General features: G+C 41.2%; 1 protein-coding gene and 1 long non-coding RNA gene across 2 annotated transcripts; one reads left to right on the top strand and one right to left on the bottom strand.

Moving 5' to 3' along the window:
* Positions 1-4,207: 4,207 nt before the first annotated feature.
* Positions 4,208-5,838, bottom strand: LOC128909557 (uncharacterized). The gene is made up of 2 exons (XR_008466416.1): positions 5,607-5,838; positions 4,208-5,233 (listed from the first exon to the last, which is right to left on the bottom strand). It is a non-coding gene; the product is annotated as an uncharacterized LOC128909557 (long non-coding RNA).
* A 121-nt stretch (positions 5,839-5,959) lies between these two features.
* Positions 5,960-22,543, top strand: XRCC3 (X-ray repair cross complementing 3). The gene is made up of 8 exons (XM_054201376.1): positions 5,960-6,595; positions 7,372-7,454; positions 7,820-7,957; positions 8,885-9,097; positions 14,867-15,021; positions 16,259-16,471; positions 21,245-21,291; positions 22,277-22,543. Exons 2-8 carry the CDS (start codon positions 7,400-7,402, stop codon positions 22,497-22,499), a joined length of 1,044 nt encoding a protein of 347 aa, XP_054057351.1. The 5' UTR covers positions 5,960-6,595; positions 7,372-7,399; the 3' UTR covers positions 22,500-22,543.
* Positions 22,544-23,654: the final 1,111 nt, after the last annotated feature.

Genomic DNA, 23,654 nt, shown 5'->3' with positions numbered 1-23,654 from the left:
TGTTGTTTACATGACCATTCACAACGCAGGAGAAACTATTAGAGGCACTGGGACAAGGTTTCTGGTGTTTGACCAACTCCTGCAGCGGAGGTGGAGTCGGTGGGAGCCGTCTCCACTCCTGTCGCAGAGAAACTGGCCCTTCCCATGATGTCTGGGACATGAGTGGATGGAGAGCCATGCCAGACAGCAGAGAAGACAGGTCTGGGTCACTCAGGGATCTTTCCTTAGACACTAAAGCAGCAGCCAGAGAGAGAGGAGAAGGGAAGAACACCCATAGGTGTTCTTAGAGGCAGATGCCGTAAAGCTTCCATGCTTGACAGCTTTATTCTTGATCCTCAGTTTCAGGGCAAATATTCTTGCTCAACACAAAGGCCAGATGACAGCCATGGTCATTCTCAGAAAATGAGCCCATTACTGATGACTGATGGATGGACAGACTCTATGGATTCTGCATATGTAAACACCACAAGACTAGTCCTGCTACCGTTTGGAGATAGCATCCCAATGTTCTTCAAAGGAACTGTTTTATTATTCAGCAGTACAGAGCTAGGCTGACTTGCAGATGATGAGCACACTGGAGTTTTGCTGGACATTGGGAACTGTATTTCAAAGACCAGGCTTTTCTTTTCTTACTTCAGCCTAAATACCGGATCTGAATATTTTCCAGCAATAGCTAGTACATTTAGCCAATCATGAGAATCTATAGAAAAGTTTCTCATTATCTGCTTTTCCAAAAAAGAACCAAAAAATGCAAATTTGCAAAACTATGGCTTCTGCTACTGTGGCACAAAATGTAGAGGAGCAGTAAATACAAAGGGTCAAATCAAACTCCAATACGTAGCTAAAAGTAGCCCAGTGCCAGACATGGCACCAAAAGGGAAGAAGTCTGCCTCTCCAGAGCCAATACAGCAGCAGAAAGAATATACAGAACCCTCCTTGGCCTCATCCCTACACACTGAAACTTGCTTTAGCCTGTAGCTGCACGTGCTGATCCCAGGTTACTTCCATCCTTTCTGCCTGCAAATTTTCTACTGTGATCAAGGCCTCTAAGCTACCTTAGCTTAGAGCAAGGTAGGTCAGCAAAATTAACTTGCTTCTTGAGAGGCCAAGACAAGTTTGTTTAGTACCAAAAAAATAAAAGAAAGCCCATTATAGATTGCTCATCTGTAACCCAAATGCATTAAGACTGACAAGTCTCACAGATGCTATGAAACAAGATATGCATTTGGCAGTGGCGTACCTGATAATTGCCATTAAGATCCAGCCCAGCTTTCACCAAGTTGCTCCTTGAAGCAGCAGTACCTTACGTTTGTTCCAGCCATGCCTGCAAGCTGTTAAAGTACTCACAGAACTCATCTGTGCTCCCACCAGCACAGCTAATAGACTTTGGATCATCCTTTTTTATCACTCAGTTCAGAGTGAATTTTTTGCAGCTCGACAGAAAGACTCCAAACGGTTAAAAGAAAGATAATGAGTGAAAATGGTCTCTGTCCAAGGACTCTTGCCTGTAAAAGGCAGCAAGACTCAAGCTGATAATTGTTGTTAAAAGCCATAGGCCCAAATCTGTGCAACATCAAATAGTTTAGCGGGGTTATTCCTGAAAAATGCCAGCAAAAGAGAGAGGAAGTATCAGGCCATATATATTCTGTTGTAACAGAAATCCACTGGGGTTTCTCCTTCCCTGGATGCTTTAGGACAATTACCTCATACAGAGCCTACTGCACAGCTGCCTCTTCAGTGGAGAGGACTGAGGTGTTTAACATCTCCTCCACGTTATTCAGACACCAGCTGATTGCCAGAATCAGCCCAAACAATCTGCCCAAATTGGAAGAGAATTCCTCTGTCACATTATGCTGGGTTGTTGTGGTTTAACCCCAGCCAGCAACTAGGACCATGCAGCTGCTCGCGCAGTTCTCCCCTTTCCCCCCTAGGAGATCAGGGAGAAGAGGGAGAAAAGGAAGGGAAAGGGAAAGGAAAAAAAAAACTTGTGGGTTGAGATAAAGACAGTTTAATAGAACAGTATTCTGATATCAGAAAAGGAAAATAGCAATAATAATAATGACACGAGTCACTCCCACCACCTGGTAAATTGGTGAATTCAAATCCTCCCGAGCAGTGATCATGAATTCTCACCCCCAGACAACCCCCATTTATATGCTGAGAATGAAATCTAGGGTACGGATTCCACTGGCCATTCCGTTGTTCTGTCTATGCTCCTTCTCAGGTTCTATGGGAAGCTGAGAAGAGTCCTTGAAAAGTATAAACATTGCATAGCAACAACTAGAACAATATGCATTAGTGATGTTACTTTCACAGCAATCACTAGAAAGAAAGCTAACTCTTTCCCAGCTGAAACCAGGAGATGGGTAAAGGCAACTCCGAAGTTTTCAGTACTTTCACCCAAGGCATGGCTAATATTTATTCACTCGTATAAGGTTAGAGGTTCAGTCAGCTAATAATTAAGTGGAATTAATGAAATACTGAGGGACGGACTTGTATGAGACAGTTACATGCATGTAATATTTAGAGCTGTCAAGGCCAAAGTTGAGACAATGACCTTTTATGTATTGGGAGTGGCTGTGGTCTTACAGGTCTCTAATCTCAGGAATGGGAACAATACGATTTGTCTTGTCAGCTCCAAGACTGCAGATTTACTGAAATCATTCACAGGCTCCTTGCTTTGTACAGTTTGAGGAGTTCTACCCACGCTACCAAATCTTTAGATTCAGGTAGCAGAAGTATCATAGCTGAAACTGGAAATGTTTCCTCTCAAAATCCTAAGCTGATTTTTACATTATAGTCCATACCTGATGCAAAAACTACGCTCCAGTGAACGCCGTTTGCAACAATATGATTATTGTCTATGTTTCCCAGTGCCCAAACAGTGTCTTGTGTCTAGAATCCCTGGTATTTTTTCCAGTGCTAGGACATGCCATTTTTACCTGTGCATGCACCGTATTTGCTTCTTGGCTTAGGTCTCCTAGCTGGACAGTGAAAGTTTTCAGTTCTTCCACAGTTGGGGTTCCTGCACTAGCAAGTGTGCCTCAGGGCAGCACGTTCGTCTTTGTTCTAATCTAACAATTGGAAAAGGAACATTGCAATTAGGTGAACAGCTTAAATGCAGGCAGGTCTATGGGCAACTAGATAACACTCCTCTCAAAAAGCATTAAAGTGGAAGCTTCAAGGCATTAATAGAAACCACCTGGCAAAAATTAGTTGGGTAGACTATGCCCTGATGGGAGATTCACTGAAAAAGTAGCCTCTGATTCCCAGCTTCAAGGGCTACAAGTTGTAGTTTGTGCTAAGGCAGCCCTGCTGCCCACTGCAGTGTAAGTGTTGCCTGAAAAAGACCTGACATTCATCCTTTTACATGACGGATATTCTTCCATGTAATGCAGTAATTTCAGAGAACAGGGAATCTAGTTATTCTAACTGAATGTGAAAAAAACCTGTTAATAACAGAAATTATAGTTTTGTCCAAGCAGTAAAATTCTGCAGTCTGTTCAGAATAAATACATAGCGTACTCTTGTTGTAGTCCAAACTCCACTTTTGATATGTGAGAAAGAGAGAATGGTGAATGGCAGAACAAAATTTACGCCAGGGATTTGCTTTGACCAAAATGTTCTCACGTGCAAGAACTGAGTGTCCTGGTTTCAGCTGGGACAGAGCTAATTTTCTTTCTAGTGGTTGTTGTGTTTCAGATTTGGTATGAAAGGAATGTCAATAATACATACTATTTTAGTTGTTGCCAGGTGATATTTATAGTTTTCAAGGACTTTTTTCAGCTTCCCATAGAAGTTGAGAAGAAGCCTAGACAGAACAATGGAATGGCCAATGGAATATTCCATACCACAGATATCATGCTCGGTATATAAACGGGGTTAGTCAGGGGATGGGTACTGGCACGATCACTGCTCAGGACAGTGCTGATTCACCAGGTGCTGAGAGTGACTTGTGTCATTATTATTATTGTTGTTATTCATTTCCTTTTCTAATATTGTTCTATTAAACTGTCTTTATCTTAACCCATGAGGTTTTATTCCCTTTCCCCTCCTTTTCTCCCTACCCTTCTTGGGATGGGGAGGGTGAGGAAGCAGCTGGGGTTAAACCACAACTCTGAGATTTACCCCACATCCGCGAAAATAATCTGGGAGCTTGCTGGCCAACTCTCTTAGTTCTCTTGAAAGAATGAAGCAGAAACATCTGTTCTGAATGTTAATGTTACGGTTTGAGAAACCCACAACAATTTATTGTCATTTAGACAATTATTCCCCACCCGGGAAGGGGAATTGGGAAAAAGAAGGAAACATGAGGGTTGAAATATAAACAGATCTAATAGAATAAGACTAGACAAATTAATAACACTAAAGAACCAATATTGATCATGATATGAATATAAAATATACAAGCATTATACTCAGCCAATTCTATCAGTACGAAGGTGTGCACTCCCAGCAGTGGACAGCAAACGTTGGACACTGCGAGTGCTATGGCTTCGGGTGGAAGGGAAGGGCTCAGGGGTCTGGCAGCAGGGCAAGAAGTTCTCAGAATTGGAGCCATCATGGAAGAAAGAACTCATCAGCAAACTTTCTAATTTATATCAAATGTGATGTTCATGGTATGAAATAATCCTATTGGCCATCTTGGGTCAAGTGCCTGTGTTTTGCTCGTCCTCATCCCTGCACCTGGCTAACTTGAAAACACTGAGACCTTAAAATTCAAATACCATAGCTGGCTAGAAAGTAACTATTTTCACAAATTCAGACACTAGAATCTGCTAAAAGTGTAGTTTTCCTAAGCATTAGAAGAAGAATGAGCCCCGTGCTGCTCAAACCAGGCCAGTTAACTACAGGGTTTCACCTGTGTGCTCCCACACTATGCTTAGTAGTCACTACTTCAGAGACATTATTTACCTCAAAGTAAAATTAAAAGACAATCATGAAAACAGCATGCAGTAAAAATTTCCTCTGGAGAGGGCTTGCACAGATTTGTTATCCGATGAAGAGAGATGATACGATGATGCAGGAAGAAACACTAGTTGCTGTCTTCACCACAACCAAATGCCTGCAGAAAGTGTTTTACTGAACTTAAATGGACCTGAGATTCCACAAGCTGGCAGAGAGGAGACTTCATCTTTGGTGACAGCTCTTGAGGTAAATATTGCTGTTTATTACCCATTTGGTCCTTTGGAGCTGAGGCGGGACCAGGCTGCTTGCTCTTTGCATCAGATTGCTGTATTGAGAAAACATTGTTAGAATGGCAAATACTGAAGAGGAAAAAGCAAAATTAGATTCATAAGGCTTCTTGTATAAGATTAGTTCTATTGCTCCTGCCCCAAAACCAGAGTGGAGCCAAGCGCAGGAATGATGTTCATATATAAAGATGATGAGAGGGCTGGAGCACCTGTGCTCTGAGGACAGGCTGAGAGAGTTGGGGTTGTTCAGCCTGGAGGAGGGTCCAGGGAGACCTTAGAGGCCCTTCCAGTATCTGAAAGGGGCTCACAGGAAAGATGGGGGGGGGACTTTTTACAACGATAGGATGAGGGGTAATGGCTTCCAAGTGGAAGAGGGTAAATTTAGATTAGAAATTAGGAAGAATTCTTTACTGTGAGGGTGGTGAGGCAACAGGAACAAGCTGCCCATAGAGGCTGCGGATGCCCCATCCCTGGAGGTGTTCAGGCCCAGGCTGGATGGAGCTTTGGGCAGACTGGTCTGGCGGCAGGTGTCCTGTCCCGGGCAGGGGGTGGAATAAGACGGTCCCGGAGGCCCTTCCAGCCCCAAAGCGAAGCCGCGACCCGCCAGTCCCCGCCCACCCGCTCCAGACGCCCAATAGAACGCTGGCTCCGGACTTCCCAGCCAATCCCGTGCCGACAGGGGCTGAAGGCCGGCATGTTGGTCCTTCCCCGCCACTTCGGGCGCATGCGCAACGGCAATGGCCAGCCCCGCAACCCGGAAATCAGTCACGCCCCCGTATTCCGCGTTGGAGGGAGCGTGGTAGCCAGTCAGCAGGTGGGTTCACCTGGCCACGGCCCTGAAGGGCCCACTGAGCCGCTCGCGCCACCGGTGAACACTGCACCACTCCCTGCCCCGCGGAAGGGATTCTTATCCGAGCGGATATCGTCTCGCCCACTCGTTGAGCCGCGCCCTGCCATTGGCTGCCTTGCCGGAGCGGGCGCTTTGAGGAGTTTTGATTGGCCCGCGACTGGCAAGCTGCTCCCCGATTGGCTACGGCCTTATGCGGCGGCTCTGGCGGGGGGTTCGTAGCGGAGGTGACGGAGGTGTGCGAATGTGTCCCTCCGCCGGGCCGCGCCGAAGGGCTTGTGAGGCGGCTCTTGTCAGGGCCGGGGGCCGCCAGGCTGGTGCTGCGACGGGGCGGGCTCGGCCGCTCCACTCCCCCCCTCAGCAGGGCCGGCTCTATCGGTAGGAGTGCGTCCCTGGGACACGCCTGGCCTTCCAGTACCTGGCTCCCGGTGGTCTCCCCCTCTTCCCGGTGCCTCGGGCAGGGGCCGCGATGGAGCGGCTGCGTGTGAGCGGGATGTACGGAGCGGCCTGGAGTCCTTCCGGTCAAAGGTTGTCATCATCATGATTGATTTCAGTAAGTTTCGACTTATAGCACTTGTCAGAATGTTGCTTTAAATAAGCGTTGCCTAAAAATGCCTCTTTCTTCTCCTGTGTTTGTTCTGTTGTCAGGACCCATGGCAACCTCTTCCCCACACCCCCCACCCCCACACGTTAAAAAGGGGATTGTTCGTTAAGTCATATATTCTTCTATAACTCTTAGTGTCCACTGGAATCCTTCATAAAGATCATCCAAATAATAGTAACAAACCTCACAGTACTCCTTCTGGGCAGCTATAGTGCTAAGCTATTGTGTTTCAAAGTATTAAAAAGAGTGTTTAATATTGATAAACAACGTGATTTTCATATTTTAATATTAAATTTGCTTATAGCTAATCAAAATACATTTGATTATCCAATGTATGAATAGTATTGGATCATTCCAAATTGCACATATGTGAGACCTTTTTCTTTTCTATTTAAAAATGAAAAGCTTGTGTAAAGAGTGTCAGGATAGAAATAACTATCCAATGTGTGTGCGAACTTCAATCCAGAGCAAAAGCACTATGCGGAATTACAAGCAATTAAAATTACTAGTAATTCTGCAGTATTATTAGTTGAACCCTTTCATAGGTTATATGTAAACAGCCATCTGAGAAGACTTCTGCCAATGTGCTGAATCATTGTTTTTCTACAATAACTGATAAATATACTGTTAAAAGTACAAAAGAAGATTTCTACAAACTTTTCATGTTGAATGGTTCTTATTTTTTTTGTTGCATATATATCTGATAAAAGTCCCTTTAATAACAGATAATTCACTCCAGTGCTGTATCAGGAAATGGACTGGGACCAGTTTGACTTGAACCCCAAAGTAATTGCTGCCCTTAAGAAAGGTAACTTAATTTGATGATGTCTAGCCAATAGATCTGTCACCATTGTGTCTTCCTTTACATAATTGTGCGTTTGTGGGTGTAAGCCTGTAGATGTACAGTAACATTTTAGAATTGTAATTATTTCATAAGCAAGTTTTTTGAATAATTAGAAGGGATGGGTTTTTCCCATGCTCCAATAATAATTTACCAAACAATTTTATAGCATGTGTTGATACATTCAAAGTAAATGTTGCCTGCCCTGCTCACAAGAATGCAGTTCAGGTAAACTTCAAGTAAATGAGTAGTAGAAAGTGGGAAAAACTTTTCTTTTGTGCATAAGACTGTAATCTAGCCAAAAGTATTTACAAAAATTCTTCTAATTTCAGCTGACATAAAATCAATAAAAGAGATTTTAAATCTTTCTGGAGCAGACCTGCAAAGATTGATGAAACTATCCAGTGCAGATATACAATGCTTACTGAAAACAGTCTCTCACATGCTGAGGAGAAATAGTATGCTTACAGGTAATATAGTCAATACCAAAAAACTGTTCTGTTTAAATCTTAAAATACAGTCACTGGGATAAAATAAGGTTTCGGTTCGTCATTGACACAGTAATGTGATTCTGAACGTGAAAAGGCAAGTGTTTTAGTTGTGAATTTTTTAGTTTAGTTGTGAGGTGCTGTAGTGAGTTATTTAACTAGCCTAAGGACAGCTCCCCTGAGACCTTGAAGGCAGAAGGACAGGGATGGGTGTCGTTCTTCAGGATCAAGCCTGCTTGAAACAGTACAAAATGATTCTCCAGTTTGGAAAACCGGATTAGAGGGGGGCGGAAAAAATCCCTCTCCCTTTTGGACTAAGACTATTTGAAAAATTTATATATTCTAAACTATATAAACTGAGGCTTGGTTTGGAATTAGATGTTTATATCAACTAATAGCTCCAAACCTAATAGTTAATCCTGTACAAATGCTTTGTGTCAGCTCTGTACTCAGAATTTATTTTCTTGTGATTTGCATATATCTTCAGGCCTTGGCCAGGTGCCTGGTACACTGTTTCATAGTCTGCTATAGCTTTCCATTTCAATAATTGCTGTGCTTGAGCCTTGCTGGCCATATTTTCCCAGGGTGTAGCTTTCCGTAGAGACTCCTTAGAGGCAGAGAAAGGAAAAAACATTGGAAAGGAGGAAAGGGCTCGGTGTAATCTTTCAATTTTTGAACAGGCAATCAGTTAGTAGGCCCTGTGGGGAAAGGGAGGTGGGGAAGACCAAGCTGAATTGGAAAAATCCATAATTGGAAAGCATATAAATGTAGATATAAATACATGTAGATATAAACCTGATATACAGTCTGTATTTTGTATCATTGTGTTTTAGAAAGATACTAAATGATGCTCCTTTCTTTTTTCTTCTTTTTCTTTTTAATCATTTAAAAAAATCCAAAACCCTGCAGCACTTCAGCTCTACCAAGATAAAGATCATCTCACCTCCCAACGCCAGAAGCTAAGCCTAGGATGTTCAGTACTAGATAGCTTGTTAAAAGGTGGCATTCCTTTAGTGGGAATCACAGAACTTGCTGGGGAAAGTTCTGCTGGGAAGACTCAGATTAGTTTACAACTGTGCCTTTGTGTGCAGTATCCTTACAAATACGGTGGATTAGAGTCTGGTAAGTACTGAAATGTAAATATTGATTAATTTGTCATTTGAGAGAATATACTGTCTTTAAACATCATCGGTGCACTGAAGTAGGTGCATGTATTCAGTGCATGTCTTGCCCTTCTGCAATAGCATTAGCAGTAAGGCAGTTAGTTACTAATGCATCTTCATAGAGAGAAAAGCATGCTGTGCATGTGCCCTGCATCACAACATAATTTAATACAAAATTACTGTTGGCTGCTGTTTACCTGCTTGCTGCTGTGGGTTAAACCAGACACACTTTCAAACAAGATATGAAAAGCACTGCTGTTGTAATTACTTACTGAGTCCTCAGGTGACAACCACAGCAAAACAGCTTGTGACATAATTTTCCACAAACATCTTGGGTATATGGTATATATTCCCTATTTAGGGGTTTCAAATTTCAAAGAATATTTGGTTTGATAACAGTGATTATAGCGATTTTCAGAGTAAAATTGGTGGAAATATAATTGAAGAAAGTTAACATTGTTTTGTACCTGGGATTTTTCCAGGCATTTTACCTGCCAAAGTACACAGGTTTATTCTTTGATTTGAGTATGGTTTCTTAACTGTCTGTCACATTACTCTAACTCCTAATTTATTCTTTTTAGTATTCTATACTCCCGTAGCAAGGGAGGAAACCCATGTCACTTCTGAGAATTCAGTCTCCTGGTAGTCTGCCTTAGGTGTGTTTTGGCTGTGATCTTGCTCTTCCTTCCATGTAGCGCTGGGTTTAATTTGGCAGCTCAGTGGTTTGTTGTGGGGAAACTTAATTTATTTCTTGTACTATATCCACCCATGTGGAAAAATCGTGGAATGTCCCAATGAAGATCTTGCTTAAAGGGCTGTAATTAGCCTTACGTTACTTTGCTTTAAGTTACGTCATTAATCACAGCAGAAGCAAATATATTTTGTATGGCAGCCCTGTCTCTTGTACCAGACTACAGTCTTCCTTGTAGGGCTACAAAATGTCAAGTCTTTTCATTACTTGTGTTTGAAGATTGTTTTAGTTTCTTATGCACCTAGCACTTGGTGCCGTTGTGATTGCTTTGTCGTGTCTGTGGTCCCCATCTACCCACTCTTAAGTGTTTCATGGAAGTTGGGATAGAATGGCCATCATATCAATGCTCCTGTGAGAGAACCAGAGGGTTTCTGAAGGGTTGAGAACACAGAACTTTTAAGAATCTTGAAGGTATAGAAGGCGGAAATGTCCTGCTACTGGAGTTGGAGATCTAAGGGAGTGGATCAATCCTAATTCCTGCAGTTCTGTACTCTGTGTGGTGTCTTGCCATATGTTAGACTGCGTACAGTCATAGCAGCAGATACTGTTTGCATAGCACTTAGAAAATGAAACTTGATTTCTCTGCAGTCTATAAATACAGGTTGTGTTGAGTCTCTTACAAGAAATACAGCAATTAAAAGCTTATGTTATGAGGAGTTTCATTCTTTAGGAAACTTGAGGAGAACAGCAATGCTTAGTAACTATCACAGAACTCTAGCACTACCAACAGAAGATTAACCTCAGTGCTAAAACATTGCTAATGATTTAAAATTATGGTGGGTTGTTTATTTTGTAGGTGGTTTTTTTGGGGGGTGTGTGTTTTTTCTAGGGCTAGAAACTTCTCTTTGGTGATGCTGAAATACATTTCTTGAGACAGCATAGATTTATTGTGTATTTACTTCGTTTGACTTAGTGCAAATCTTGTTTACGATGCTAGGAGGCTGGCAGCAAACAAAGAAATTGGGACATTCTTTGCCTCAAGGTTATCCTTCTGCCATTCTAAGAATGTCAGTTATGGTCAATTGCATGTTGGCTGAATTTATTTTATATGCCCATATTTATAAGTAATACATTAATACATTAATATAATGTGACAAATATATTTCCATATTAGAATTCTGAATTAGAGAAAAAAGTTTGCTGCTGATTCTTGGTAACGTGCTGGTTTGGTGCACAACAGATATGTCCGTAGGACTCAAAATTCATTCTTCTTGGGGGGGGGGGGGGATGTGTTAGTGTTTTTGTTTTGTTTTTTGGTTTTTTTTTTTTCAGTTTTGTGATGTTTTTTGGTCAACAACCAGTATACCACTTTTATCAGCCTAACTAACTAGGATTAAAGCACTGCGATTTGATGAAATAGCTGTTTTCTCTTTAGTTTTTGTGGGCCTGTGAGGAAAGATGCTTATAAGATCACTAGCAATGACTGACTGCTTAAGAGTGTTTCTCAGCTTCTTTCTCAAAACTGGTAACTACCCTGACTCCCCACTTGCTGTTAGTGCCGACAGCTTCCTCATAAACTGTAAATCACAAGACACCGTGGGCTTTTCTGTTTGTGTTGTGCTAGTCTCCTCTTCTTATTTAGGTTCTGATGATTCACTTATCTTTAAAGATATATGAATATTAAGTGCTTTTGCCTCATAATTAACAAAAAATAATTTAAAAAAGTAACATGAATAAATACATTCACTTGAACTTTAAAATTGCTGTAATTATTTTTATGAAAAGGACAGTGTGTACCAGGAATTTTAAATCTAGGTTGCTGGACCAGCGAAGCAGAGGGGACCAGATCTTTGCTTCTCCAGCTGCTCTTTTTTGCCTATGGGTATAATAGCTGTGAGATTATTTTGTTTGCCTCGATTTACTTGTTCATCAGGTATCAATGTGAAACTGGGCCACAATTGCGTATATGTTTGTAATACAGTAAGATTGCTTGATTGTTTTATACTCTTCTGCTTTTACCTTGTGTTTGTTCCTATCACTGTTTTGAAATTATCTGCAAATAACATTTATTTTTCTCCAGATAAGTTAATTTTGGAAAAATGTATTTTTTTCAGCAAGTTTCTCAGGTTTTCTGTTTTGAAATGTCTTCAGTGTTGCAATAACTCTTGATCGAAATACAGTTATCTAATCAATGGAGCACTGGTGTATCTAGAAATGCAAATCTGCATTTGAAAAAACAACAACCATGAGGTCTCAAGAAATGAACATTCCATCCTTTTTAAGTAAACCAAGGAGAGCACAAGGGACATACTGCTTAAAGCAGATCCATTTTTTCAGAAAGCAAATAATTTCTCTGTAAGCCAGTATTCATGGTAAAGAAATCCCTGTCTTTCAGGATTGGGCAATGTTGTGCCAAAGGCAATCATCTGTGAATAAGAATGGTAGTTGAGAAGCCCAGAATGTTTTATTTAAGGAACTGTTAAGTTGCTATGCTAACACAAGTTAACATAGCTTTTGTTAGCATGAAATTCAGAAACCACGTGGGCTTAAGAAAGCTGCATATCATGGTGGGGTTCTCTTATTTCTTTGTTTACTTGGGTTTGAATTTGCACCATAATGATTTTCAGTTTTGTGGCATAAGTGTTGCAAGACATAATTGGCTTATCTGAGTGAGTATTGGTGCTAGATGCACATAACGCCAGATTTGTGATTGGAAATTTTTCTTGACTTACCGTCTCTCTAGAAATCGTGAAAGTGAAAATCTGATCAGGAATGCATGAACTGCCCTTAGCAAAGATACTCACCTGCCTATTTGATACTCGGTTGTCACTGTCGAGTTGGAGAGTGATATGAAAATTTAGTCCAATTAGGAGAAATTAACCTAGGGAAATAGTCAAGAAAGTTCACCCAGTCAAGGTTCACCTAGTTAACTGTTTAATAATCAGCTGTTTAAAAAGCCTTAAGCAGTTAAGGGATATAATTAATAGTCTACTGTGTTTTCCTTGCCTGAGCTTTGTACAAATTCGGATAGTATTCACCAAGCTGCTGGTGTCACTGTAAATTTAATGGATTCAAGTAACTGTGGACTCATTTTCTCTTTTTTTATTTTCCTTCTTTGCTGATGGAAATTTGTATATGGGCTCATTTGTGTCTACAGGTATTGTGTATGACTTCAGTCGTAATTGACAAAGACAACATTTACGCCTGCAGTTTAAAATTTATAATCCCATCTGCCCAAATGCTAGAAAAAATAGTGGGAAAAGTACAGGAAAATATTAATGGTTCAACTTCTTAGTTTTTTATATGTTCAGGAATCATGATCAGATGATGACTGCTCGGATTACTAATGCCTTGTTGTCGTCCTTATTCACTGTCAAATGGTATAAACTGCTAACAACCCTCAGTTCCCTCTGACCTAAGTATATACATAATGACACTGGGGAATTGAGAGAGGAGACTGAATAGTCTAGTGAGAAATGTTTTTGGCTGCCAGGCCAAGGAAAGTAAAAAGGAGCTGAAGTATAATATGAACCAGTTATTAGGTAGAATGGAAATAGAAATTGTGGGAACGTTTCAGTACCTCCTGTGGAAGGAGTGGATCATGATAAAGTATTTTTCCATGTGTTAATAATTGAAGAACATCTTTAATTCTCACCTGTCAAAGATAAGTTTTTTAATTAGTGGGCATGGGTTAATTTATTTTGCTTTACCTGAAAGCTGAATATTTAAAAATAAGATTGTGTATTGGAAAAATAATTTAATTTTAAAAAATGTTTCATGTATGAAATAATAGAATTTATGGTGGGATTGGGGAGTTAAGCTGAAGATGCATGTTTAGTCCTAAAGAAAATCAGGCTTAGGCTCATCTTTGTCTTATGTACAAGATTCTCAGCATTCAATACCCTGTGTTATACAGGTGTCCATCAGAAAAATATTTTCATTGATAAAGTAACCATTAATTTTTACTTGATCCAGTCTTGAGATCTTTCAGTTTCTGCTATTGGATATAGTTTCATATTTTTTTCAGTGGCATATATAGAGGATTTGGAAGTTGCATCTGGAAATGGGACTTTCCACTCCCTGGAGAGCCAGCGTAGGGGTGGACCATTGGGGTGGAAATGCTCAGGATGTCTCGTTGCCAAGCACATCAGCTGCCAAGCTCTGTTAGCAGCTTCAGCCACTTTAGTGAGTGGACTTAATCCTTAGATATAACCCTATAAGCATTAGCTGATAATTCTGGCTAGTTCTGCAATAACAGTAACAATTTTTTTAATATAGAAAATATTGCATGTATTTTCTTTATTTTTTTTTCCCCCAACATATTTGATGTGTATGGTTAATTTTCTCTGCAGTAGAGCATACTTGTTAACAAGAAACCACAGTAAAAATATATAGACGTTGCTCACAGTAATGTGATTGAAGTATAATGCTTTTTATCTAATGTGCCATTTTCGGGAAGAGTTAATTGGGCTGAGATTGGATGAGTGATCCTGTTTAAACTGGCTTACAAACTGTGGCAATAAGTACCCCCCATATGTAAATTTAAAAACAAAAAACTTGAAAACAGTGAGTGAAATTAGTCAAAATAACTAGTTGTACTGATTTTGGCTGGGATTAATTTTTTTCATAGTATATGAAAAAACTATGTTGTGGATTTGTGACCAAAACCAGGCAGACTATGCAGTATCGCTCTGTGGGTTGGCCAAGTTAAGGATGCCAGTAATCACCCAAGTTAGGCAGTCAGGTGTTCCACAGCTGTGCAAAACGAGTGTCACCTAGTGGAGAGTACAAAAATCCAATTATTTCAGCAGGCACCAAAAAAAAGGACCTGGCAACTACAGGAAAGTCATAGGAGTGGGTTTTTTGTTTTTCGTCATTGATTCAGTGTGTCTGCAAAAAAAAAAAAGTAACACAAATTTCCAGGTACATATGCCTAGCTGTTGAGTGCAGCCTGCATTATTTTGGTTTTGTGCTGTTAAGAAAACTGCGTGTGTAAGAGCCCCGTTGTAATAATATAGGTGGTTTCCTTGATTCTAGGAGCTGTCTACATTTGTACAGAAGATGCATTCCCAAGTAAACGTTTGCAGCAACTCATAGATCAACAACATAAGCTGCGTGCAGATGTTCCAGCTGAAATCATACAGAAGATCAAATTTGGAAACAGTATTTTTGTTGAGCATGCGGCAGACCTAGTAAGTAGTAGCACAAATTAAGAATGCATAATTATTACACCGTCTTTTATTATATTATTTGTATTATATTATATATATTATATTATATTATATATAATCCAGTAACCACGGTGGTTTTTTTGGTCCAGGAGATCTTTCAAAAGGCTAAAAGTGAACTAGGATCTGTTATGAATACTTCTTAATACTGTAATGAATACTACTTAATCTCTGCAATTTGCTGCTAGAGAACTGTCTATTACAGTCTACTATTATGAAAGATATTAAAAGATAAGTATTAATATTTTTTAGACTGAATCATGTAGTGGATTTTTCTAAGTCATTATGTTTATTAAAATGTGGTAGACTTACTGCTACTTGTTTTACTGCAGCTCCTAGGGAGATCTTCATTGAATTTGGAGACGGGATATAAATATATATGCAAAAGGTTGTGCATATCCTGAGTAATACCAGAGTTGTTAAACTGTCATTTAAGCAGATGGGAGGAAAGGATACAAAAAATGATGCCTGGAATTGGTAATGGCACAGCATAACTGCCGCAGTGCAGCTGTCTTGCCCCTCTGCCTGTAAGACATCATTGGAGGGGAAAGATACAAACTTGAGTACAGTATTCTTGCCTTGTAAACCCATGTTTTTATGCTTTTTCTTAAGTAGCCATGAATATGCTTTTTCTTGGTAGAACGTCATAAGTTCTCCAAGGCTTGAAAGTCACACTTGTTAAATCATTCCAATTGTTGGGGGTTTTTAATCGTAGTTTGCACATGTAAGAAGATCTTTTACATCAGGGTGCTTGCCACTTGTTCACTGCGTGGTCCAGGCAGCAGCTAAGCTACTTTTTCTATGTCCCTTTCATTTGGAAATATTAATTAAAGTTCTAATTGTAGTTTCTGGAAGCCACAGAGTATGTTATTGTAAAAAGGTGAGAATCACCCTATAGTAGTATGTGCATCTCTCTAAAATACCCTTAAAAGCATTCTTGAGACTTTGAAATGGCAGTACATAATTGATTTAAGTCAGAGCTGCAGATAACTGTACATTGTCTCTTTATGGTTTTTTTCCTAAGGTAAAACCACAAGACAGTTGTGAAAAATGGTTACTAGTGAGACTTAAAGATCCACAAACTCACTCTAGAAACTCCATCAGCTTGTGTTTCAGCGGTGATATCTGTAGTTACTATCCTGATTTTACAAATAGAGTTATTTGAACTGTTTTAATGCTGGCTGTTTGTATTTTGTGGTAGGATACCTTTCACAACTGCATTACTAAGAGGATTTCCCTACTGCTCGCCAGAGGTATGGTGCGGTTGGTGGTCATAGACTCTATTGCTGCTTTGTTTCGATGCGAATTTGGAGTTTCAGATTCTGTTCTGAAGGCTCGGTATTTGCAGACGTTTGGAGCACAGCTTCACAGTTTAAGCACCAGATTCAGGACTCCAATAATGTGCATTAATCAGGTATGACATCAAAATTGCTTCTTGTTTTATAGGGACCATTTAATAAATGGCTGCGGTGCGGCAAATCTGTGTATGCAGATTTCTTGATGTTCATAGAATCATAGAATTGTTAGGGTTGGAAGGGACCTTAAAGATCATCTAGTTCCAACCCCCCTGCCATGGGCAGGGACATCTCCCGCTACATCACGTTGCTCAGAGCCCCGTCCAGCCTGGCCTTAAAAACTTCCAGGGATGGGTCTTCCACCACCTCTGGGCAACCTGTTCCAGTGTCTCACCAGCCTCATGGTGAAGAACTTCTTCCTAACATCCAGTCTGAATTCTCCCATCTCTAGTTTTAATCCATTCCTCTGGTCCTACCATTACCCGACATCCAAAAAAGTCCCTCACCAGCTTTCTTGTAGGCCCCCCTTAAGATACTGGTAGGCCACTATAAGGTCTCCTCGGAGCCTTCTTTTCTCCAGACTGAATAACCCTAACTCTCTCAGTCTGTCCTCATAGGAGAGGTGCTCCAGCCCTCTGATCATCCTCGTGGCCCTTCTCTGGACACGTTCCAGCATGTCCATATCTCTCTTGTAGTAGGGGCTCCAGAACTGGACGCAGTACTCCAGGTGGGGTCTCACGAGAGTGGAGCAGAGGGGGAGAATCACCTCCCTTGACCTGCTGGCCACGCTTCTCCTGATGCAGCCCAGGATACGATTGGCTTTCTGGGCTGCTAGTGCACACTGATTGCTCATATTGAGCCTCTCGTCCACCAGCACCCCCAAGGCCTTTTCTTCAGGGCTGTGCTCAAGCCAGTCACCGCCCAGCCTATATCGGTGCTTGGGATTGCCCCGACCCAGATGGAGGACCTTGCACTTGGTCTTGTTGAACCTCATAAGGTTGGCATGGGCCCACCTCACCAGCCTGTCAAGGTCCCTCTGGATGGCATCCCTTCCCTCCAGTGTGTCAACTGCCCCACACAGCTTGATGTCATCAGCAAACTTGCTGAGGGTGCACTCTATGCCACTGTCCATGTCGCTGACAAAGATGTTAAACAAGACTGGTCCCAGTACTGATCCTTGAGGGACTCCACTTGTCACTGGCCTCCATGTGGACATGGACCCATTGACAGCCACTCTTTGGGTGCGGCTGTCAAGCCAGTTCTTTATCCACTGAATTGTCAGTCCATCAAACCCATATTTTATCAGCTTGGAGACCAGGATGTCATGCGGGACAGTGTCAAAGGCTTTGCTCAGGTCCAGGTAAATGACGTCAGTTGCTCTCCCCTTGTCTACTGATGTTGTGACCTTCTCATGGAAGGCCACCAGGTTTGTCAGGCACGATTTGCCCGTGGTGAAGCTGTGTTGATTGTACCCAATCACCTCTTTGTTATTCTTCTGCCTCATCAGTGCCTCCAGGAGGATCTGCTTCATAATCTTACCAGGCACGGAGGTGAGACTGACTGGCCTATAGTTCCCTTGTTCATCCTTCTTTCCCTTTTTGAAAATGGGGATTATGTTTCCCATTTTCCAGTCAGTGGGGACTTCACCAGACTGCCATGACTTTTGGAATATAATGGAGAGTGGTTTAGCAACCTCATCCGCCAGTTCCTTCAGTACCTGTGGGTGTATCCCATCAGGTCCCATGGACTTGTTCACTTTCAGGTTCATCAGATGGTCACAAACCTGATCTTCACTTACAATGGGCAGTTCTGTCCAACCCTTGCCATTGTCTTCTGTGACTCCGCGAGTGTGGCTGGAGCCCTTGCCAGTGAAGACTGAGGAAAAGAAGTCGCTGAGAACCTCGGCCTTCTCCATATCACTTGTCACCAGCTCTCCCGTTTCCTTTCTGAGGGGGCCCACACCCTCCCTAGTTGTCTTCTTACCATTAATGTACCTACAGAAATTTTTGCTGTTTCCCTTGATCTCCTTGGCTAGATTTAATTCTAACTGAACTTCAGCTTTTCTCACCAGGTCTCTTGCTGCTCGGACAGCTTCCTTATATGCCCGCCATTCTAGCTGTCCTTTCTTCCACTCCTTGTAAAGATTCTTTTTGTGTGACAGTGTGTCCAGGAGCTCCCTGTTCATCCAGGCAGGTCTCCTAGCATTCTTCCTGCCTTTCTCTTTGTCGGTATAGTTTGCTCCTGGACACGGAGAAGGTGATCCTTGAATACTGACCAGCTGTCCTGGGCCCCCCTTCCCTCTAGAGCTTTGTCCCATGGCACTTTGGCCAACAGATCCCTGAAGCGATCAAAGTCTGCGTGCCTAAAGTCCAGGGTCGTAAGCTTGGAATATATCCCCCTAGTTGCCCTGAGGATCTTAAATTCTATTGCTTCATGGTCACTGCAGCCAAGGTTATCCCTGAGCCTCACATTAGTCACCAGCCCTTCCCTGTTTTCGAGAACGAGGTCCAGCATAGCACCTTTTCTTGTTGGTTCCTCTACCATTTGGAGGAGGAAGTTGTCATCAATGCATTCCAGGAGCATCCTGGATTGCTGGTGCCTTGTTGTGTTGTCCCTCCAGCAGATGTCAGGGTGGTTGAAATCCCCCACGAGGACCAGGGCCTGTGAACGTGAAGCCACTTCTACCTGCCTATGGAGAGCCTCATCTGCTTGGCTCTGCTGGTCAGGTGGCCTGTAGCAGACCCCTACTGTAACATCACGATGTTGTATTTAACACTATCAACTGAGTATTAATGACTGATGGAAACTGAAGTTTCCTTTAACTGGTATATTTTAAACTAGTAAACTTTTAACTTCTCAAAGTTCAAGAATATAATTTAAGCTTTTATTGGCTGTTAATGTTCTCAAAGGTTGTCCACTAAAGCTAATGAAAAATAGATATAGCAACTGCACAATGCATCAAACTGAAGTAACAGAGTTCGTTCTTAATGCTATCATCTTCAAATGTCATCGCCAGCAGGATTGCTCTGGGGACTCTGCATGCGCAGTTATATTCTATATATACAGGAGAACGTGAAAGACCAGGGACTTTACTGCATTTTTGTGTAGCTCAGCATTTTTGTGTAACTGCTGAGGTTACTAAAGCATTAGAATGCACGCAAGCTGACTCAGGCTCAATCAAGAAAAGGCCACGATGATACTAGTCAAAGAGAATATTCTTTTGAGAAAATTAGACAAGACAATACTAGTATGCTATAGAAGCGGCATGGCAGTGCTTTTAGTCTAATCACAAATCAAAAGAGCGTATGAATGCTGGAGATGAAGCATTCACACTTGGAAAGTGGCCTGAGAAAGGAGTAAGTAAATGTGCAGACGGGCCACTGTTGGGAAACTTCCTTTGCGGAAGGCCCTGCCATCAGATGAAGAAGTATTCAGCCCTGAGGTTTCCTTCTCACAGCAGAAAACAAGGGGTAGGGAGAAGAGTTAACTTGAGAAGTCACAAACAAGAAGAATTTTATATTGGGAAATAAGAGGTTCTAGAAATGTCAAGTCAACTGTTGTTTGTTTGATTTGTTTCTGTTCTCTAGGAGGACTTCTGGGACTGCAGAATGGGCAGTGTGTAAAAAACCTTACATTTACTACCATAACTGGAAGGGAGTGTATTGGAATTTGTACATAGCAGTAATTTGAAGAGCTTTCAGCCATGCACAGTGCTTTTATTTTCAGGAAAATTCCCATTAAGATTCAGTAGGATTTAAATTTCAGCCTCAAGTCACTCTTAATTTTTTAACCAACTTTTTCCTACATAATCTTTCCTAGGCTCAGCTAGCTTTTAAGGAAAACTGAGATTTCCTGTAATCACTTGCTGGTTTTTGGTATTGGTAAAGACAATTTGTTCTCCTCAGGAAGCACGGTTTGGATTTTGCTCTTTGTTAAGCAAAGGTTTGTGTGTTTCAGCATTTATATGCTATGAAGCCAACCAAGGGAGTTGCCTCTTTCCTGGGGGTTTTGAGGACCCATCCAGAAGGCAAAAGATGATCTGATTTAAGGATAAGACAAGTCTAGATTTATCCAGTCTCTACCTTAGAACAGTTCAGCATGAAAAGGAAAAGAGTGAATTAAGAGAGGTTCTTAGATCGGCCTTCCCATGACGGGAGCCTTAGGTTGGTGCTGGCTCACAATGATGAGGTCACAGTCTGACACTGAATGACAACAGTCTGACCACTTGCTAACAAAGGGTCCTTCAAGACTGTGTTCTAATGGAAGGGGATTCATTACATCAAGTCAGTAGTTACAGAAATAAACTGTGAATATAATAACACTGAGGAAGATTATAGCTGTAACATAATCCCTTCTGTACATTATATTTAGAGAAGTACCTATAACTTAATTTGTTGTACTTTATGAAGAGCTCCTGTGGAAGAATCCTGACGTTAAAAGACAACTGAGGGAGTCAAGAGGTGTGGATTTTTCTAAGTTGTAGTCGAAGGCAAACTGCTCGTTAAGCAGGCCTTCAAAGGTAGTGAAATCACTGTGAGAACAGGACACCTTTTGGAGATTTGGGCTTCAGTACCTTTTATCTACAGGTACAGCATTGGAACAGTGGGTGGGTGGGTGTGGTTTTCTGTTGGCCTTTTTTCTTTTTTAACAAATTAAGCATCTAGTTGTAGTTAAATACATATAAGCTGTAGCTAGGTAAATAGTTGTGGCACTATAAACTAAGATAGTATTTCACAACTCCCTTCTTGTTTGCCTTGAAATAATACATGTTTTCTAACTTGCCTTAATATGTGATCCAATACCTTGGATTTTCTTGGCTTCCTGCCCTTCTGCTTCCTGAAGACAAATTCATAACTACAAGTCAACTTCAATGTTGTTTTTTTCTGCTTTAGGTGACAGATGCAGTGAGCGAGTCGGAAGCTGCTCAGTGCAGTTGTAGGTAAGTCATCCACAACAGCAGTGTAAGGGTGTCAAACACAGCAGCGTTTAACCGCTACATGTTTTTATAACTCCAGTATAAACTACCAGAAAACTACTATGAAGAGCAGTAGCGCATTTACCCAGCAATGCCGGATTTGCTGCAGATCAGCAGTAACTAATGGGCTGTAAAGTGGAAGAAACCATCATCTATCTTATGTGGTACTCCCTAATCAGCAAGTTAGGGGGAAAATTCTCTGGAGTTAATGGCTGGTGCACTTGCTTACACAAGGGTATTTTTGCATCTCCTCTTGTCTCGCGTATAACTGAGTGCATTTGCCATCCGTTTAGAAAAAATATAGCAACCAAACCTTATGAGTTGGTTTTGTTAGTTGCTTAAGAAAAAAAAATAGTATCTTTTGACACCAAAATACTAACATTATGTTTGAATCCTAAAGATAATCTTGATTTATTACGTTCTCCAAATTCAATAACTGACAGAAAACAAGGGCAAGATTCAGTTCCCACACCCCCCCCAGTTATCTTGTAATTCTTTTACTGGAGAGGTTGCACTTTTTCCAGGAAAAAAAAAGAGCCCTTAAACTTTAGGTCAGAAGTAATACATAGGGGTGTTTATCTACTCAACATTTAGAAATATACCTTTGAATGCCATCCAGGACCAACAGTTACACACTTCAAATACTTAAACATATAAAAATTTTCCCATTGCTATTTTCCTGTCACAAGAGGGGACCTGTCAAGATAGAGGCAGGTATTCACCATGGCTGCAGTTGGAAGATTTATATTGTATAAAAGCACTTCTCTTCCTACTATCACCTTGCTATAGAGAGAACCCAGTGTATAGTTCTGTAAGTATACCCTCTAATCTCTGTCTTTGGAAGAAATGTTTCTATAGATCTTCAATGTAATTTTTTTTTTTATAACAGAAATCAAGATATTTCATATTAAATTAATACATGCAGAAATCTGTAATGCTGTCTTTATAGTGCAGTGGGTAACAGAGTCTCTCCAGCACTTGGAATAACCTGGGCAAACCAACTGCTAATGAGACTGATGGTCAGCCGCGTATCACAACCGGAACAGTCAACTGGAGTTGCATCACACCACACTGGAAGTGTGAGGACTTTAGAAGTAATTTTTGCTCCCCATCTCCCTCCATCCTTTTGCTACTATACAGTAAAATTGGAAGGTGTAAAAGGAATAAAATAAATCCTCTGCATAGTAAAGCGTCCTGCTCCAAAAATGTATCAAAACTACTTTGCTTAAATTTTTTTTCTAGAATTACTAGTAAAATGAAATTCTTCTAGATGCTGAAATACATAAATGGTGGTAAGACAATACATTAAGCCTTGTCTACGTTGTGAAAGAAGATCTTTTTATGCTTGGATATATGTTCATCAGCTTTTCCTCATGAGATAAGTTTTCTGCAGGAGAGTAAAGCTGTGGAGAGGTGGAGGCTGCAAAATGAAGCGTGATGTGGAAATCTCCATGGTAGGGGAGACCTGATTTCTGATTTTTTTTAATAGCATGCTAATCTAGAAGCAGCATTTACTGCTATGGTGTACCTTCTCTGTTTCTAGACCCAAAGGGACTCAAATTCAGCCAGTTAATATTGCCTGATGATGTTTCTGGGCCCCATGCTGCCATTAAGTAGAGCCATTCCTCTATCTGTAGAACGTCAAAAATAACACAAAGCAGCTATCCTGTTTTAAAACCACTTGTTAGTAATATTAGGATTCAAAAAAACCCAAAACCCCAAGACACTAGAGAGACACTTGATTTTTAACATCTTCCTGTAAGGCTTAGAATTGTACTGCTTTTGTACTATATGGGCATATCTAGCTTCAAAGAACTTCTACAAATTTTTGTGAAATGGTTCTTTTCCTGCTTTCCAGTCTTTCCCCTCATAGCAAAAGCCTCTTTAGCCTCTTCCATTTAAAAAAACAAAACAAGAAACCACATGCCCCCATCCCCTCCTTGTGTTTGCCCGTCTCTGAAGCCGTCACCAGGTTGGTTCAGAGCAAGGGTTCTGTTCATGTTCTTCCTGCTACTCTGCTCAGCTCTGAGTTTTGCTGGCTCTGAACAGTGTTCCATCAGCTTCTGGAGTGTTCCGTCGGGTACCTGCTGTCCTTACCGCTAGGATCTTACCTGCATTGTGCTTCTGAAGGGCACCTTTAGCTGTTTTCATCCATCCATGGAGCTATTGCTCTTCTCAGGTGTTTGTTGTTAAAAGCTTTTACATGTTTTTCTTTCCATCTTTGCACTATTCAGCAAATTTTTTTTTTTTTTTGTTGTCAGATTACTGCTATGACATCTGCTTTCTCTAGTCCTTTTTTTGCTGCATTTGGTGTGAAAGCAAGCTAG

The sequence above is a fragment of the Rissa tridactyla genome, chromosome 4 (assembly GCF_028500815.1).
Source record: "Rissa tridactyla isolate bRisTri1 chromosome 4, bRisTri1.patW.cur.20221130, whole genome shotgun sequence".
In the NCBI taxonomy this organism is placed as follows: domain Eukaryota; kingdom Metazoa; phylum Chordata; class Aves; order Charadriiformes; family Laridae; genus Rissa; species Rissa tridactyla.
The sequence above is the reverse complement of the archived record's forward strand: the minus strand, read 5'-3'. Positions and strand labels throughout refer to the sequence as shown.

What these genes read in the sequence shown, in the direction of transcription:
- XRCC3 (XM_054201376.1), top strand. Translation starts at nt 7,400, where the DNA reads ATGGACTGGGACCAGTTTGACTTGAACCCCAAAGTAATTGCTGCCCTT. An exon ending in ATACGGTGGATTAGAGTCTG is followed by an intron (nt 9,098 to 14,866) that starts GTAAGTACTGAA and finishes CCTTGATTCTAG; the next exon opens with GAGCTGTCTACATTTGTACA. An exon ending in GCTGCTCAGTGCAGTTGTAG is followed by an intron (nt 21,292 to 22,276) that starts GTAAGTCATCCA and finishes CTGTCTTTATAG; the next exon opens with TGCAGTGGGTAACAGAGTCT.